This window comes from Halichoerus grypus, chromosome 1 (assembly GCF_964656455.1).
Source record: "Halichoerus grypus chromosome 1, mHalGry1.hap1.1, whole genome shotgun sequence".
NCBI classification, from domain to species: Eukaryota; Metazoa; Chordata; class Mammalia; order Carnivora; family Phocidae; genus Halichoerus; species Halichoerus grypus.
This window is the reverse complement of record NC_135712.1, coordinates 206,575,818-206,594,585: the sequence shown is the minus strand read 5'-3', so window position 1 is coordinate 206,594,585 and position 18,768 is coordinate 206,575,818. Positions and strand designations below refer to the sequence as shown.

General features: G+C 50.2%; 1 protein-coding gene and 1 long non-coding RNA gene across 3 annotated transcripts; both read right to left on the bottom strand.

The window, feature by feature from the left end:
- Positions 1-2,273: 2,273 nt before the first annotated feature.
- Positions 2,274-18,726, bottom strand: LOC144379014 (uncharacterized). Its single transcript, XR_013440988.1, has 3 exons — positions 18,373-18,726; positions 17,353-17,437; positions 2,274-3,288 (listed from the first exon to the last, which is right to left on the bottom strand). It is a non-coding gene; the product is annotated as an uncharacterized LOC144379014 (long non-coding RNA).
- On the bottom strand, positions 7,785-11,998 carry DNAJB1 (DnaJ heat shock protein family (Hsp40) member B1). 2 transcript variants are annotated; one of them, XM_036066535.2, is made up of 3 exons: positions 11,692-11,998; positions 9,504-10,084; positions 7,785-9,216 (listed from the first exon to the last, which is right to left on the bottom strand). In XM_036066535.2, the coding sequence occupies exons 1-3, from the start codon at positions 11,900-11,902 to the stop codon at positions 8,986-8,988; spliced, it is 1,023 nt and encodes a 340-aa protein (XP_035922428.1). In that variant the 5' UTR covers positions 11,903-11,998; the 3' UTR covers positions 7,785-8,985. The 2 variants fall into 2 exon arrangements, with proteins under 2 accessions (XP_035922428.1, XP_035922429.1); XM_036066536.2 differs by lacking the exon at positions 11,692-11,998 and adding an exon at positions 11,196-11,328.
- Positions 18,727-18,768: the final 42 nt, after the last annotated feature.

The window sequence follows — 18,768 nt, the reverse complement described above, 5'->3', positions numbered from 1 at the left end:
ATCTTTCACATTTCTCTGATTTCCAGTCACTTTGAACATCTCCTCATTTGCTTGATGGCCTTCAGTTTCTCCTTTTTTGTAAATTGCCTGTTCATAATCTTTGCCCTGTTTGCACTTGGGTTGCTCTCTTTTACTTGTTGATTGCATGTGCTCCTCATGGAGTTGAGATCTGCACTGTCCAGTCTGATCTATCTCCTCGAATTCTCCATATGTGGTTATGAGCACTTGAAATATGGCTAATACAGGGGCGCCTGGGTGGCTCAGTCATTAAGCGTCTGCCTTCGGCTCAGGCCATGATCCCAGGTCCTGGGATCGAGCACCGCATCGGGCTCCCTGCTCGGCGGGAAGCCTGCTTCTCCCTCTCCTACTCTCCCTGCTTGTGTTCCCTCTCTCGTTGTGTGTCTCTCTGTCAAATAAATAAATAAAATCTTAAAAAAAAAATATGGCTAATACAGATTGAGATGTGCCAGGGACGCCTGGGTGGCTCAGTTGGTTAAGCGTCTGCCTTCAGCTTGGGTCATGATCCCAGGGTGCTGGGATCAAGTCCCACATTGGGCTCCTTGCTCAGTGAGTAGTCTGCTTCTCCCTCTGCCTGCCACTCCCCCTGCTTGCACTCTCTCTCTCTTTCTGGCAAATAAATAAATAAAATCTTTTAAAAAATTGAGATGTTCCAGCAGTGGAAAATACACACCAGATTTCTAAGACACAGCACAAAGAAAAGCAGATGTAAAAGATCACATCTCATTAATTCATTTTTATGCTGACAACATGGTATAATAATAATAATGTGGATATATTGAGCTACATAAAACGTGTTACTCAAATTCCTCTCACCTGTTTCTTTTATTATTTTAATGTGGCTGCTAGACGATTTAAAATTACACGTGTGCTTGCATAGTTCTACTGGGTAGCGCTGGGATATTGAGCACTTGGCAGGTTCAGTAATGATAAATAATGTTTAGACAGAGCTTACCACGTACCAGACACTGTTCTAAGAACTTTACACTTATTAAGCTGTTTAACTCTCCTAACGACCCTGGGAGGTAGATACAGTATTAGGCGTCGCAAACATATTCTCCAATTCCGCCACGTGATGATTAGCTTCACCCATCATATCCTTCATTGGGAGAAAATTCCTAACTGAAATATAACAGGACTTATCTGCTTGTGGTTTGCACCCATGAAATTTCATTAAGGAGGCTCTTCTCTTAAATCACAAAGTTATTCTTCCATATTTTCTTCTATTCCTTCTACAGTTTTAGTTTCCCTGTGTCTTTTATTCCATCTCTAGTCCACCTCACGTTGTGGGGTAGGATACAGTCTTCTTTTTCTCTATCACCTGTGCTGCTCACCAGCTGTGTGACCCTGGGCTTCACCCTGTGTGCCTCAGTCTCTTCCTCTGTGAAATGGGGATAATAATAGCACACACCTCCTAAAGTTGTTATGATTATGCTAGAATGAAATGAGCTATTCTGTATCAGATGCCTACAGTGGTACTGGGTAGATTGTAAATGCTCAGTGAACACCAGCTGGTGTTATTGAACAGTGTCGAGGTCAGAGTGATGAATGAACACAGTATGTCATAATAGAAATGGATAGAAACAGACGCTTTTATTAAGCTCTTACTATGTGCCGGGGCCTGTGCTGCCTGCTTTTCGTGAATAATCACACTGGATATCACCCCCATTCTATAGAGGGGGAGACTGAGGCTCAGAGAGGGGGGAGCCACTGACTCAAAGTTGAAGAGTGACTCATGGGTATGATGCTTTAGCTTCAACCCCAAGACACGTGACATCCCTCTGGGTGGGTGGGTCGTACCTGCCTCAGTGTGGGGCCTGACAATGAGACATGGGGGGGACAGGGAGGACCAAGGAGGGACAGTGCTGAGGGACAATACCCTGGCAGAGTGATCTCGGAGTTTAATTGCCTGGCTCTTTGTGGCTTGTGGTTGGACTCCCCCTGTCGGCCTGGCAGGAGTGGTCTCAGTGGGATGGACCTGGAGGGGAAGCAAAGGAGGTGGCCTTTACCGGGCTGGGTCCTATGGCCCCAGGTCCCTCAGACCCAGTGCAGGCACCTGCCTTTTGCTGCTGGATTTCAGAAAGTCATGTTAAAACCTGGAAGCACTGCTGTTTTCTGGAGGGCCAATGGGCAGCTCTCTTTTTGAAATGCATCTCTGGTAATTTCCCACCACCGCCTTGGCGCCCACCCGGTTCAGCCCCATCATCCCCAGCAGTTGACCTCTTGCACAGCTCCCAGGTCTGCAACCCTAATAGAAGCCAGAGGGCGCCTCTGAGCTCCTGAGTCAGGTCCTGCCCCTCTGTTGCCGAAGACCCCTGCCAAGAGGCCATCTGCCCTCAAAACACCCTTTGCTGAAGTAGTCCATCTGGAGACAGGCTTAAGCTATGTTGATGTCCACCAATATCTTCCCAAGGAAAGGTGGGCCCCCACTGAGACAAACCACCCAGGCCTCAGCTCCAACTTCCCGCAAAGGCAAATCAGGCCATGTCCTTCCTGACTCAAACTCTTTCAACAGGCTTCCCTTCTGCCTCAGGCATGTAGGCCTGCCTCAGCAGGGCCCTGGCACCTGGCCTGTCTCACCCCAGCCAGGCCCCACCCTACTCTCTCCTACTGTCTGTTCTAGCCGCGAGAACCTAAAATCTCTGTTTTAGTTCAGTCTGTGTTTCCGAGAAGACGATGAGCTTCCCGAGGACCCCCCACATTGCCTTGTCACCGGGTGTCCCAGGGCCTAGCGTTGACCTGGCACTCAGGAACTGTGCCTAATGACTAACCCATGAATCGTGAATTAGGAACAGGCCAGGAAAGAAGGGCTTTCCTGGAGCCAGAGAACCTCCACGTCTACCAGGTGGGCACTGGAGGAAGTGGGGCACGGGGGACCCTTCCCAGGGGGATCCACCAGCAGCCCCCTAGGGCTGGGTTGTCTTCCTCTGCACGTGCTCTAACATGAAGGGTCATAGGATAGATGTTGCCGGTCCTCTTGTCCGAATCAGTTTGTCATTCAATTACTTATTCAACAAACACTCAGAGGGCAGTTCTGGGCCAAGCACTGCTCTCCGCGCTGGTGATGCATAGATTACCAGGGCATGGTTGGCGACCTCCAGGAACCAAGGGTTGTCCTGGAGGGGGACCCTGTGGATCTTTCCTGAGGTTTGTCTCTCCTCCCTTCATGACAAAGGAGGATGTCTGGCTGAATCATCACCGTTTGAGAACTCAGAAGTCAGATGTCGCAGGCAGGCGTGGAATCAGCAGACCAGGAAAGCATTCTCAGGTCTGTGGGAGGGAACATGAGTACATGTACTTTGAGGACTAGATTTTAATAGAAAATATAGACACTTGTTGTTTGTGTTGTGCTGTTTTCAGGTGAAAGTTTGGTGCATTGAAATTTCAAGAGACTGATGACGTTATCTCTGGGACTTCAAGTTATATAGTCAAATGACACTCTCCACGCCCCCATCCTAGCAAAGGAAAATGAAGACAAAGCAAAAACCCAAATGCTTGCAAGCTCCTACCTCACTCTGAGGAAAAGCTGAAGTTCTCCCAGGGGCCCACCAGGTCCTTCACCATCTGCTTTGTCACTCCCTGCCCTCACTTCCTCCCACTCACCCCTTGCTCACTCTGCTCCAGCCTCACTGGGCTCCTGGCTGGTCCTCAAACAACTCAGGCACATTCCTGCCTCAGGGCCTTTGCACAGGCTGCTCCCTCTGCCTGGAACACCCTTCCTTCAGTATCCACCCGAAGAAGTTACCTCCTTCAAGTCTTCACTCATATGTCATCTTCTTGGGGAGGCATTCACTGACCATACTATTTAAAAAGTGCCCCAAACTTTCTACCCCCAATGTTTTATATTTCTGCATCACTCTCCCCACTATCTAGTACATTAGATGTTTTATTTATTTATTTATTTTTTTATTAAATTTTTTTTTTTTTTAAGATTTTATTTATTTGCGAGAGAGAGAATGAGAGACAGAGAGCATGAGAGGGAGGAGGGTCAGAGGGAGAAGCAGACTCCCCGCCGAGCAGGGAGCCCGATGTGGGACTCGATCCCGGGACTCCAGGATCATGACCCGAGCCGAAGGCAGTCGCTTAACCAACTGAGCCACCCAGGCGCCCCATTAGATGTTTTATTTATCTTTATTTTCTTTCTTCCCCCAGTCAATCCTGAGCTCTAAAAGAGCAGGATTTTTTGCCAGTTTTGTTTACCACTGTGTCCCCAGCATTAAGCACAGAGCAGGGCACATAGTAGGGAGTCAATAAATGTTGATGCAATGGACAATTACTTATTATGTGTCAGGTGCTATGTGGTGTACTTCAATAATTAACTAATAAGAATAATATTTAAGAAGACCTGGGACATGGGGTGCCTGGCTGGCTCAGTCAGTAGAATGTCTGACTTTTGATCTCTGGATTGGGAGTTCAAGCCGCACGTTGGGCATACAGCTTACTTAAAAAAAAACTGGGGAACCTGGGTGGCTCAGTTGGTTAAGCGTCTGCCTTCGGCTCAGGTCATGATCCCGGGGTCCTGGGATCGAGCCCCACATCGGGCTCCCTGCTCAGGGGGGACCCTGCTTCTCCCTCTCCTTCTGCCTGCCGCTCCACCTGCTTGTGCTCTCTCTCTCTCAAAGAAATAAAATCTTAAAAAAAAAATTGAAAAGACCTGAGAAAAGCTTTCTGCTAAGTGCTTTAGAAATATCTGCTCATGTTAATTGCACACTTGCTCTGGGCCATGCCTGTAACACAGAGGCCTTCTCAGGGGTTAGCTGTCTGAGCTCCAACTTGGCGGCAGTGAGAAGGCTGAGCTGCGGTGATTGTCCTTTTTACATGGGACAGACCTGAGGCCCTGAGAGATTTTGTCATTTGCTCAGGGGAATGCAGTGAGCAGAACTTGAACTCAGCACCTCCTGAGGGGCCACAAAAGCCCAGTTGATAATGTCATGTTCCTTGCTTCCCTGATGCATTACCTTGCCCACCTTTCACTTAGACTGCCATGAAGTCTGCACCTCATTTGTCTCATTTTTAAAAGGAGGCCACTGAGACTCAAAGTGGTGAAGTCACCTGCCCAAAGACACATGACAGCAAAGTGACACAGCTGGGATTCAAACTGGGGGCTGCTCAATTCTGGAGCCTGGTGCTCTCCGGCATCTTTCGAGTGAGCTGGTTGTCACGATAGCATGGGAGTGAGCCTGCTTCAGGTATAGCTTCCTCAGGCTGGGTGGGGGCCAGGACGGGAGCTGAGTGTCTCAGGGGATCATCTGGGAACTGGGTTCCTGGAGCTCAGCTGAGGGCACTCACCCCCAAAGACGTTGGACTTACCTCAGCCTTTGGGGTTGCCAGCTGTGGACTAAGAAACCTTCACACGATAACTGACACACAGTGCTTATTCTGTGCCGGGTCCTGGTGTGTGAGTGTGGGTGGGTATCTCCATCTCTGGAAACCCTTACAACCCTAGAAGAGGTACTATTATTATGCCTGTTTTACAGTTGAAGAATTTGAGGCACAGAGAGGCTAAGTCACTTGCCCAAGGTCACACAGCTAGAAGGTGGTTGTCCTGGGATTTAAATCTGGAAGCAAAAACGATGGCTAAGGGAGAGGTAGGGGCCACCAAACACTGATCTGGATCTTCACACCCAGGTGAGTAGTCCTGGCAGAATAAAGGTGTACAATAACAGGAATGAAGAAGCTCTTTATTTCCCCCATACGTGAGGGGGCAAAATGCAGTGTACAGTACATACCATTTGTATAAAAAAAGAGAAGTTGGGGGCGCCTGGGTGGCTCAGTCGTTAGACGTCTGCTTTCAGCTCAGGTCATGATCCCAGGGTCCTAGGATTGAGCCCCACGTCGGGCTCCCTGCTCAGCGGGAAACCTGCTTCTCCCTCTCCCACTCCCCTGCTTGTGTTCCCTCTCGCTGTCTCTCTGTCAAATAAATAAATAAAATCTTAAAAAAAAAAAAGTTGATTTGTGCGGCATCTCAGGAAAGGTACATGAGAAACTGGAGACATTCCCTGAAGGTGGACTTGAACTGCAGGGTGGGGGAGAGGATTTTCATTCTGTCCCCTCCAGAGTTTAGTACTGTGATTACATAGCCAAAAAGACCCTAGAAATTTAGAAATTATGCTTATGCTTATATAAACAGACTCTCAGAGAATACCCCAAAGTCTATTTTCTTCTTTTTCTAAAGGAAAAGCTCTCTGATGCCATGGCTTGCCCATACTGCGGACAGCAGGAAAGGGAACTGTAGGCCCAGAGGATGGAGGGGACTCAACTTCTCATCACAGGCCAAACGTACATTGAGTTTCGTACTGTTTAAATCACGTTATAACGCGACCCTGCAGGTATGGTGGATTCAGGTGAATGGGTTAAAAAGAGGCAGCTCCACACGTACCGACACAGAAGGGGCTCTGACATGTGCTGCGAGTCCACGTGGGAAAGTACAGCCAATCTGTTCCAGGGAAGCCGAGGAGGCGAGGGTAAAGTCTGCCAGCACACACACCGGCCACCTCTGGACACACACAGCTCAGTCCACTCTGGCCAAGTAACGGGTCTGAGGGGCAGGCTTTCTGCCCACCCGAGTCCTCCCTGTCCCCTTCACTATGAACAGTTTCCTCAAGAGACCCACTGCCCCACGCACCGCTCTAGGTAGGTTATTTCTAGTTCTCAGAACCATGTGTACTTAGAGGCTTTGTGCACTTCTGTGTCGGTGACTTTGACGCGAAGGTCACAAGGACCTGCTATGTAAGTAGAGACTGGGGCGCAGGGATGGTACTCCTGGGGGTCTGTGACCCCGACCGGGGCCAGGGCCAATTCTGTAGTAAATGTCATCTTGGGTGCCTGAGGCAGTTCGGTAAACCTCTTTTGGCCCTGATGTGCAGGGTCACCTCCCAACTAGGATGGCGTCCTCTGGGCTCACTGCGGCACAGCCTACATCCGGGGACAAAGCCCTCTGCGTTTCCGCCGTCCGACAGCCACCCCTGGCTGTGTGACTGCAGCAGCTGAGAAGCTCAATGTATTTTATTGAATCTTAAAGCATTTTCATTTAAAGATAGAAAACATTCCCATCACTTGCAGAAACTTCTCTTGGACAAGGCAGCTCCTACACCATTTTCAGTGGTTAGATTGTTTCAGTAGGAAGGGAAAGCCACTCCTGGGTTGATTTTAAACACGCTGTTATTTAAGTTTTTACTGCAAGACATTTTGTAGCAAAGTAGCAATACGTTGTTTTAAGCCTATGTAATTACTTACCTTGTAATAAAACCAGTTCCTTAAAAAAAGTTACAAAGGAAAAGCAGCTTCAGTGGCCTGCCAATGAAGCCAGGGCCGGAAATGGGTCTTCTCCAGGGCGGAGTCAGCCCTGGGCTGGAATTCCAGTCTGGTTTGGCCAGGGCCTGCCTGACACCCAGCCTGTTCTAGCAAGAAAGGAGTGGAGGGGGATCATAAGGGCAGACCACGCACCTCCCCTGGGCCCCAGCAACTGGGCCCTGGAAGACGGGGAAGGGAATTAACTCCGGCCCAACCTTCCTAAAACCAGTTCTTAAATCCACAGGGCTCTTTGGGTGCCTGGATCGAGTCCAGATGGGATGACGTTCTCTACTCCGCATGCAGCCCAGGAAGGGAGACTTATCTCTCCCTTGCAGAGGACTCCTGCCTCCGTGCCCACCCACCCTCCCCTTCCCCGGCCCTTCCTTTCCACCCTGCCTGCCTCTGGAGGGACGCCCAGCCACCGCACCAGCCCGTCAGCAAAACCCTCAAACAGAGTCGCAGGACCGCTCCCCTGAGGTTTAGCATCAGTCTTTAATGCTGTCGTGCTGCACATTGACAAGTCACACGCTTTGGTCTCGTGTTGGCAGTGGCAACTTACAATGAGTCTGAAGGTCTGAGCACCAGACTGGCCTGCAGGGAACAGACACTTGTTCCAACCCGGCCCCCCTCCCCAACTCCCAAGGTTCCTTCTGAATTCCATCGTGGCCCTGTACAGAGAGCAGCAGCTGCCGTGGACTGGTTTCCTTTGAGGGCACACCAACATTACACAGAATTATAAAAACATATTTACAGACGTTCCACAGTGCTCCTGCAATCAGAAGCAAAGACCCTTTTATCAAAAGGGATTATATCTAGAGCTGTGCAAAATTCAAAAGGATCAGATCCTTTTGAAAGAGTCCAGAGTTCATTAAATGAAAAATCACCTGGGCCACCTGTAAGCCCCAGGTGTGCCAAAAGATTGCCTTACAGATAAAAGAAAAATAAAAAATAAAAAGTGTGACCCATAAGTGAGTGCACTCGGCCTCAGAGTCAGGGGTCGAGAAGGTCCCCTGCTCTGTCCAGGGCCCCTGGCCCTCCAGGGAGAAGTGTCTGTGCAGCTCATTCACATAAGGCTGGCTCCCTTGGTCCTGCTGGAACAAGAGGTATTGCTTGTGGGCGCCGGCCGGGCAGTTTTGCAAAAACAATCTAAGTTGGTTCTCAATTTGAGATGGCAAAAGAGAAAATAGGATTCTTCAGGGGAAGAGCAAGACGTGGGAGACTATTTTACAGAATACAACACGAAGCGATCACACAACAGAAACTGAGGAGTGTACAGGGCCTGGTAACCAAGACGGCAGGTTGACACCACCTCACAGCCACAAGTCGAGGACTACAGACGCATCAAGTCCAGCTGTGGGTCTGCCTCGCTCTCGCCCATGGGCAGGGCCTGGAGGAGGGTGTGGGCCCATCCCGGGAGGGCTGCAGGAACCAGTGTGACAGACCGGAATGCTTTCTCCTGCTGTCCCCACCACCTGCCGCCCTATCGCTCGAAAAACCACTTAAGTCTAGTGCACGACTTTGAAAGATTGTAATATATTCTCTGGAAAACATTCAGCAGTACGAAAGCCCTCCCTGGGCCCTCCCGCCCTCTCACGGGTCCACAACTGGTGGAACGGTCCGGAAATCCTTGAGCTCTGGAAAGGTCCCTGGTCAGTCCTTGGGAAACACAGGTGACTATATTGGAAGAACTTGCTCAAGTACGGTTTTTGACGTCTGGGGAATCCTTTCAGGGAAGATTACTTCGAACTCAATAATGAGGTCCCCGCGTTTCTCGGGCGTTTTGGGGAGGGGGAGGCCTTCTCCAGGAACTTTTCGCCGCATGCCAGGCCTGATGACATCTTTGAATACAACGGGTATGGTCCTGCCGTCCAGAGTGGGTACGTTCACTGTGCAGCCACACAGAGCCTTAGAGAGCAAAGAGAGAACGTTAGATGGAAGGTAGCTTAGGATGCTCAACTCCTGCCCAGAAGCTTTTTGATGTAGGGGAAGCACCATCAGGCCCCTGTAGCTAGGACCTTGCCCCCAGATCTGGAAAGCTCTGGGAAAACAGAGCCCTGGTCAGTCTTGTTTTTGCTGCATCCTCCCAAGCCTGGCTCCAAAGTGCTCAGACATACCTGTCAACCAAATACCTAACAACTTCAAAAACCAACCATCTCCCTCCACACATACTACTCTACTTATTAGTATCCTACCTCCCGAAGGCTGATCCTGGCTGGGTAAATGACATCAGAACCATCTCTCTTAAAGATATTGTGTGGCTTGTCCTTTAAAACAAAGACAATGTCAGCTGGAATGTTGTTGGAGGTCTGGTCACCTTCCTTGGGGAAGGTGATTTTCGTCCCTTCTTTCCACCCCCGCTTCACTTCGATGGTCAAGATCTTGTCTTCATTGCGAATGCTCTTTCCATCGGGGTTCAGCCGCTTATGGGAGATTTTCATTTTCTTGGTACAGCCGCTATAGATCTCTTCAAGCGAGACCCTAAGGTCGTGGGTGACGGGGGGATCTTGCTTCTTTCGGGTGGGCTCTTGGGCTGGACGGGAACGGCCAAACTGCACGTTGGTGAAGCCACCCATGCCCATGGGGAAGCCAGAGAACGCGTCATCAATGTCCATGCCTTCCTCCCCATTCCGCTGCCCAAAAAAGGTGTCAAAGGGATTTCGGCCACCGAAGAACTCTGCAAACATGGCATGAGGGTCTCCATGGAATGTGTAGCTGAAAGAGGTACCGTTAGCACCACCACCGCTCCCGACACTGTGGCCACCACCCTTTAGACCTGAAAGGCAAAATCAGAAGAAATCAGATGGTTGGTGGTGAGCTTCTCTCTTTCCTCTCTCGAGAAGCTTTCTAAAAATTTTTTTTTTTTAAAGATTTTATTTATTCATTTGAGAGAGAATGAGATAGAGAGAGAGCATGAGAGGGGGGAGGGTCAGAGGGAGAAGCAGGGAGCCCGACGCGGAACTCGATCCCAGGACTCCAGGATCATGACCTGAGCCGAAGGCAGTCGCTTAACCAACTGAGCCACCCAGGCGACCCTAAAATTTTTTTTTTTTTTTTTAAAGATTTTATTTATTTGAGAGAGAGAAAATGAGAATGAGAGAGAGTATGTGCGCATGAGAGGGGAAAGGGTCAGAGGGAGAAGCAAACTCCCCGCTGAGCAGGGAGCCCAATACAGGACTCAATCCTGGGACTCCAGGATCATGACCTGAGCCAAAGGCAGTCGCTTAACCAACAGGTGCCCCCATCGAGGAGCTTTCACTAAGGGAAAAAGACTTGAGAACCATGAAGGGTGGGGGGGTGGAATTTTTTTTTAGCCTGTCAGGAAGAGTAAAGAAGAACCCTAAGCCAGAGTCGGACTCCCAATCACCCCCTCCAGGCACTTCAGTGTGCCAGGACAGTGGCAAGGGGCTCAAGGGCTCCCTGCAGAGGCCACGGAATTTCCACTTCTTGACTGACCTATCCTCCCCACAAAGAGATGAAAACTTACAAAAAAATTCATTAAGAGATCAGATGAAAAAGGCACTCCAGGATCAGTGCTCAGTAAGTGTTTACTCTTAGAAATACTCAAGAGCTAAGAACGTGTGAGGAGCAGAAATGAAAGCAAAACCATAAACGCAGCTTTTCAAATTCTCACACCCTGGCACTAATTGCCACCATCCTTACATAAAAAGCCACTTTATTTCTTAAGACCCAGCCCAGAAACCAGTCTGAGTCATCCACGGGCAAGTGGACAACAAGACAGCTTCCTTCTCTTGGCCCGAGAGGCCTGCGCCGAGGAGGCCGGGCAGAGGCGGGTGCCACGGCTCCCCGCACCTGGGCTGCGCTCGTGTGCTGGCTGCCATCTACGTGCCTGGCACCAGGTTAGGTAAGCACTTTACGGGGATTACCTCACTCCGCCCTCACAGGGGCCCCGGAGCGAGGTCGGCGCTAATCGGCGCGCTCATCCGCAGGCTCGCCGCTCGCAGGTCGAGCCCGACGCGCAGCCAGAAGCCCCACCCTGCGCCCCTGCATGCCAGGCCTGCCACCTCGGCTCAGGTGAGTCCCGGACTGCCGAGGCCGCGGTGCCACGGGCCCGGCTCAGCTTCGGTCCCCCCTCCGTCCGCACCCGCACCCCCGGGACCGCTCGGGGACGTGGGTGGAGGCGCCTAGGGAGGGGCAACCGCAGACATGCTAGAAGCTTCTGGGCATGCAGCGCGGCCAGGACTCCTCCTCCCATCGGGAGGCCGCCAATCCGAGGGCGGAGGCCCGCGTGGCCGGAGGGCGGGGGCCGCTCGCCCACCGGGCCCGGGGCGTCCCCCGGGGATGCCACAGCCCGGCCGCGGGGCCTGGGTTTCTCCTCCTGTCAAACGGCGAGGGCGCGCCCCTAGCCGCGCGCGCACGCACCTTCTTCCCCGTAGCGGTCAAAGATCTCGCGCTTGCGCGGGTCGCTGAGCACGTCGTAGGCCTCGGCGATCTCCTTGAACTTCTCCTCGGCGCCGGGCTCCTTGTTCTTGTCCGGGTGGTAGCGCAGCGCCTGGCGGCGGTAAGCCCGCTTGATTTCCTCGTCCGACGCGCCGCGGGCCAGGCCCAGCGTCTGATAATAGTCCTTGCCCATAGCCCCCGCCTGCAGCCCACCGCCCAGCTGTCGCCGCACCCCGGCTTCGCCGCCGCCCCGTCCCGGACTCTATATACCCGTCCGGCGGAAGCTTCCAGAGCCCGCCAGCCCCCTCCAGAACCTTCCGCCCCGCCCCCAGCGCCGCTCCGACCAATCGCTGCCTCCCAGTCCGCGACGCGCGACGTCCGGGGCGGGGCTGCGCCGCCAACGGCCGCCCGCGCGCGGCCATGCCCCTTCCCACTCCGCCTTCGGCAACGCCTCCCCGCGGCGCGCGCACCGAGCGGCGAAGGCCCCGCCCACCTTATGGGGAGCCAATCACGACCTTCTTTCACTGCCTTCGCTGACCCCGCCGGCTGCGTGTGCTTTCCCCAGCCTGGGTCAATAGGTTACGACACACCGCTCGGGAAGGGGCGGGGCTGAATGCGGCCCCGCCCCTCGAGGCTGCCCCGCCCTTCCCCAGGTGACAGTAGAACCGCTCGCCCGCTTCTCACGGCCTCCCCCCCGCCCCGGGTGATTCTGAGCAAGGTGGCTAACCTTGCCTTGCCCTAGGTACCCCCCTACCCCGACTTCTGTAACAAAGCAATAAAAATACCCACCCGCCCTCTTTTCTTGGCTGTGGGGAGAATGCAATTAGGAGCCCCAGGACTGTCCCTGTCCTCACCTTACAGGTTCCTATAAAGCAAGGTGAGGCCCCGGGACCAAAGCTCACCTCCCCGGAGTGATCTCTCCGGGGAAAAAGGCTCCTCATGCCTTTCACTTTACCATTTTCTCAATACCAGCTGTCACTGAAATCTGAAATTATCTTGTGCTTTGGTCTTCATGCTAAAACACCTCCCTCCCAACCTGCAGTTGCCAGTATTTGGCACCCAGTCGCAGTGGACACTTCATAAGTATTCCTGCCTGTTTTTAATGCACCTGCTTCATTTTTATCCCCACTACATTTATGATTTGGGGGGACATGGATGTGTCATACACCTCTGAGGGTCTATGATCCCCTTTGGCTCTGAGAGTCTGGGGTGCCTGTGGTCAAACGGCTGATGGGGAAAGGAGCCTCAGAAAGGGGTACCACCTGAGAAGGCCATAGGAAAGAAGGGGTAGGTGGTGGTGGTTGAGGTGGGAGGTTCCTGGAAGACCTACTTGGGAGGGCAGGGTGGTGTGACGCTGGCTCTGGGCCAGACAGCAGGTTTCATTCCCAGTTTCAGCACTTCCTGGCTGCATGACCTTGGGCTGGTTACTGAACCATCTGGGGCCTCAGTTCCCTCATCTGTACAATGGGGGTAGTAGTTGTACCTGCCTTGTGAGTCAACATTTGTAAAATGCATAGGACAGACCTGGCACAGAGGAAGTACTATCAAAGGGGTGACTAACCATCTTGCTGAATGATGGGCTGCTGAGCCACCCCCTTTCTGGCAGCACCACAGCAAAATGCTTCTGGTGACTGCCGCCCTGGTGTAAGCTGAGACTTCTGAGAAAGAAGACCATGGCTTTCCCCTGCTTTCCAGTTGGGGGATGCTTGCCATCCTTGGCCACTCACTGACCCCACCAAGGGTAACCATGTCAGTAAGGACTGGATTAGTGCATACACTGGCCAACCTGGGAGGATGATGGGTCTGGGCTGGGCATTCATCAGTATAGTACAGCAGGGGTCCTGAACCATCATAGGGGAGAAATAATTCAAATTTTAAAAAGTTACATAAATAAAAAAATAAGTTACATAAATAAATAGCAGGAGAGTTCTCATCATGAAGGAAAACCCAGCACTTGTGAACTTCCTCATGGTTACATGCTAGTATTTCATAGTATAAATTTAATTTAGAGTTACAAATGTGAAGACCTCCAAAGGTCTTCACAAGGCTTTGGGTGTCTTTGTATTTGGAGGCAAACTTAGGGCTGGGGACTCCCCCTTCCTTGAGTAAGCCTGAGTCATGTTCAGAAATTTTTGTATGCTCCCCAAAATACACAAAATAACCCCAACACCTCTCCTTAGGATTTTTTGTCCTGGACACTCACTGGACACTTCAGTATGTTACTGGAAAAGTGGCCTCCACAGACCTTGAGCTCTCAACTCAGAGAAGATGAGATGGTTAATTTTATGCATCAGTTTGGCTGGGCTATAGTACCCAGATGTTCAATTAAACACTAATCTAAGTGTTGCTGTGAAAGTATTTTGTAGATGTGGTTAAGTTAATGTCTATAATCAGTTGACTTAAGTACAGGAGATGATCCTGGATAGTGGGGATGGGTCTCATCCAATCAGTGGAAAGGCTTTGAAAGCAAATAATACTGAGGTTTCCCTGAGGAAGAAGTGTCAGCTCTTGGCCAAGAGTTTCTAGCCTGCTGATCTGCCCTGCAGATTTCAGACTTGCCCTGCTAGCACCCACAATCATGTAAGCCAATGCCTTGAAATACGTCTTTTAATTCACACACACACACATTCACAAACACATATATCCCAGTTCTGTTTCTTTGGGAGAACCCTGGCTGATATAGGAACAAAGGAGGTGAGTCTAGAGTCAGTCAGCCTCAGCTGAAATCTGGGACCCACTATTTACTTATTTACTGCCTGTGTGATCTTGCACAACTTGCTTGATCTCTTGGAGCATTAGGTGTGTCCTCCATAAAATGGAGATTAGAATAGATCTTAACTCCCAGGGTTGCTATGAGGATGAAATTGAGAGGGGCCAGGAAATGAACATTATAATAACAGCTGACACTGACACGGCCCTACTATGTGCCAAGCTGGCTCCAAGTGCTCCATATGTATTAATTCATTTAATCTTTGCAATAATCCTATGGGGTTGGCCTAGTGTTACCTGCATTTTGCAGGTAGGAAAACCGAGGTTCTGCGAGGTCATGGTGACTTGCCTGAGGTCACCCAGTGAGCAAAATGCTGAAGTGTAAAGTGTTTAGCACACTCAGTGTTTATGGTAAGCACTCAGCTCACATACAGTGTGATTCAGATGATGATAAAGCCTTCCTTTTTAGAAAATGAGTTTTCAACTCTGCTTCTCTTCATCAAAAAGACCTTCAAAAGCACTATAGCCATATGAACCAACAATCCCACCCCTGGTGGAATACCATGTGAAATAAAAACCTACCATGAGAGACCATGGACTCTGAGAAACAAACTGAGGGTTCTAGAGGGAAGGGGGGTGGGGGGATGGGTTAGCCTGGTGATGGGTATTAAAGAGGGCACGTTCTGCATGGAGCACTGGGTGTTATACGCAAACAATGAATCATGGAACACTACATCAAAAACTAATGATGTAATGTATGGTGATTAACATAACATAATAAAATAAAATTAAAAAAAAAATAAAGACAGTGACTCTCTCAAAAAAAAAACAACCAAAAAAACCTATGTTCACATAAAAGCCCATGAGCGATGTTTATCAAAGCTTGATTTGTAATTATCAACAGCCATTAAAACCTAAATGTTCTTCAGTGGGAGAATGGATAAACAAACTGTGGTCTAGCCACATGATGGAATATATTCAGCCATAAGAAAGGACTGAGCTACTGGTACAGAAAACAATGCAGATGAACCTCAAATGCATTATGTTAGTGAAAGGAGCCGGACTCAAAAGGCTGTCTGAGTCCTACTCTTGTGATTCCATTTTATAAGGCATTCTGGAAAAGGTAAAAGTATTTAGGCAGAAAGCACATCACTGGTTGCCCTGGGCTGGGATGTGCTACAAAGGGAGACAGGGGAATTTGGGGGGATGGTGGAAATGTTCCATATCTGAACTGTGATGTTAGTTACACAACTGTATATATTCAGAGCTGTACACTAAAAAAGGTAAATTTCACTGTATGTAAATTATAGCTCAATAAAAAGAAAATTCTATGGACTTAAAAACAAATAAAAAAGGCAAGACAGGGTAGGACTTGGGTAGCCTCTCTCTGGGGTTCCTGACACAGTGGAAAGTTGCTAACCAGCCCTGGCTTGTCCACTCTAGGCTTCACCTTCTCTCACACAGCTCGAACCAGCTCCATCACATACCCTAAAACAAGCCAAGCCAGGTTCCCAGAGAAATCAAGATCCTACCTTACCTGCACCTGGGAAATACAAAAGGCGCTTGTGAGACAGACAGACACACCAGAACTTCAACATTCAAATGACCATGGGTTCCCCCCAAATCTGAGATCCAAGGAGCCCCCTGCTTATCCTTCAGCACTGCCACAGCACCAGACCTTTCTGGAATTTCCCCTTTGGAAATTGCTGTAAGGGGCTTATTACAGTTGGCTCAGCAAACTAGTTGTGACTGTTATGAATTAGCCACTGTGCTGGGGGTGCTGAGGACACAAGCAGGGTCTAGCTGTCCCTAAGTGACAGGCATAGTGCATTATGTTAGTGAAAGGAGCCAGACTCAAGAATGGTTTGAACAAAGTGGCCAGTCTTCATTCTGAAGGTGGATATTATTTCTGCTGACAGCCTGGTTACTGGAAGCCAGATGAGGCCAATAAGGAGTCCCTGCACCTGCAATATCCGTCAAAAACAAAGAGGAATTGTCCTTTCTAAGCTGGATCCTGCCTTTCTATGAGCTTCTTGTGGGTGAGGAGAGGGTGGAAATTATTTGTATGCCCTTGTCGGCGCACAGCAGAGTAGGTTCACAAAATGATTTGGTGCCTAGTGAGTGAGCGTGGGGCTCAGGAAAACAGTCTTGAAGGGTAAATTCCAGAATGTTCTGAGTCTGTAGGAATGTATGTGGACTCTGCCCCAAAAGACACCTGTTTGGACCCCGCACACCTTACCTAGTTGGGATGCAGCAATACAGAAGACACACCAACCCAGGCCACATTAGAGAAGCTGGAAATTGACAGGGCAAAGTAGCAAAACTTGGCTGAACTTTAGGGGTTCAACTGTGCCCCTCAGCGCTACACAATTAGATGTCTCAAGTAAGTCAACTGGTAAGATTTTAACTTTTGGTTTCTAAGTGATTACTCCTCCTGTCCCCCTCAATGAGGGCAGGGAGTGAAGCCTGTCAGGACACAAAGGATCTCAACCCTATAACTGCCAACAGAAAAAAGATCTGTGTTTTCAGAATAAATTTTTTTTTTAATTTATTTATTTGACAGAGAGATAGCACAAGTAGGCAGAGCGGCAGGCAGAGGGAAAGGGAGAAGCAGGCTGAGCAGGGAGCCCGATGCGGGGCTCGACCCCAGGACCCTGGGATCATGACCTGAGCTGAAGTCAGTCACTTAACCAACTGAGCCACCCAGGCGCCCCAAGATCTGTGTTTTTGAAGCACAATTATAAAACACTTTCATGTTTTCATCTCTTTTGCCCAGATAGGCCTGGTGAAAAAGATAGTGACTTTCTGAAGACCATAGCCACAGGTCCCCAAAAGTTGTAGCTTTAGAGGTTTCCAGAACTGAACCTGGATGACTAAGTGCTAAGCACTGACTCACCTTGCCCCACCCTGCTCCTCTGTGAATCAGTGATTTACCTTTGAGGACTTCTCACCACGTCTCTGATGTCCAGCCTCTAAGTTCCAGAGGGTTCCACAGTTGATGAAGGTTCAGGGGCAGGGTCTGGAATGAGAAAGGAGAGAAGGTGAGGGAGGGTGCCAGGTGCTACTTACCTTGTCCTGAAATCTTGAGTGTGTGCAGGAGGCTGTGTGTGTGTGTGTGTGTGTGTGTGTGTGTGTTGGCATCCAACTTCCCCAGCCTGCTCATGACAAATAATCAAAGGAGCAAAAGCATGGCATGACCCCAGACCAGCAGTGTCCAGTAAAGCCAGTGTGTGGCATAACTGCCAACCACAAATGCAAGCCAGTTCTGTGATTTAAAATTTTTTTTTTTTAAGATTTTATTTATTTATGTGAGAGACAGAGGGAGAGGGCACAGAGGGAGAGGGAGAAGCAGATGGGGCTCGATTCCAGGACCTCAAGATCATGACCTGAGCTCAAGGAAGATGCTTAACCGACTGAGCCACCCAGGCAACCTGATTTTAAATGTTCTAACAGGCATTTAAAAAAGTAAAAAGAAACAGGGGAACTTAATTGTAATAATCTGTGTTAATCCAATATATCTAAAATATTATCATTTCAACTTATAATTAACATAAAAGGTTATTAATGAGATTTTTTTTTACAGTCTCCTTTTCATACGAAGTTTGAAATCGGTGCGTGTTTTACATTTACAGCACATCTCAATTTGCACCAGCCACATTTCAAGGGCTCACTAGCCACCTCTGGCCAGTGGTGACCATACTAGACAGCACAGGTAGACAAGTGTCCGCCCCCGGCCTACGGGGCGGGGCTTGCATCCCCCAGAATGGGGCCAGGACTCAGGTTGTAAGCTGGGGGATTCCCCGAGGGCTTTTCGTCATTTCCCCTTTCTTTCCCTCCCATTCATGGCAGATGAGGGTCCCCGCGCCGGAAGGCCTCTCCATCCAGGCTTCCCAGCACACGCCCCCAGCACCTAGCCCTTTCAGGTTGCTCCCCATTACCCAGGGGGCTGCCCACCTGGGAATTCACACAGTCGCGCCTCCCGCCATGCGGATGCTGCCCTCCCTGTCACTCAACTTTTTGCTCCCGCCCCCAGCTGTAAGGTAACCGTCGCTTCCCTTGGTTTCCACAGCGACGTCACCAAGGGGCGGGGAAGGGGCGCGCGGCTCCGAGGCCTCATTTTTTTTTTTTTTTTTTTTAATTTTATTTATTTATTTGAGACAGAGAGAATGAGAGAGAGAGAGCACATGAGAGGGGTGAGGGTCATAGGGAGAAGCGGGCTCCCTGCCGAGCAGGGAGCCCGATGCGGGACTCGATCCAGGGACTCCAGGATCATGACCTGAGCCAAAGGCAGTCGCTTAACCAACTGAGCCACCCAGGCGCCCGAGGCCTCATTTTGATTGGTGGGTGGCC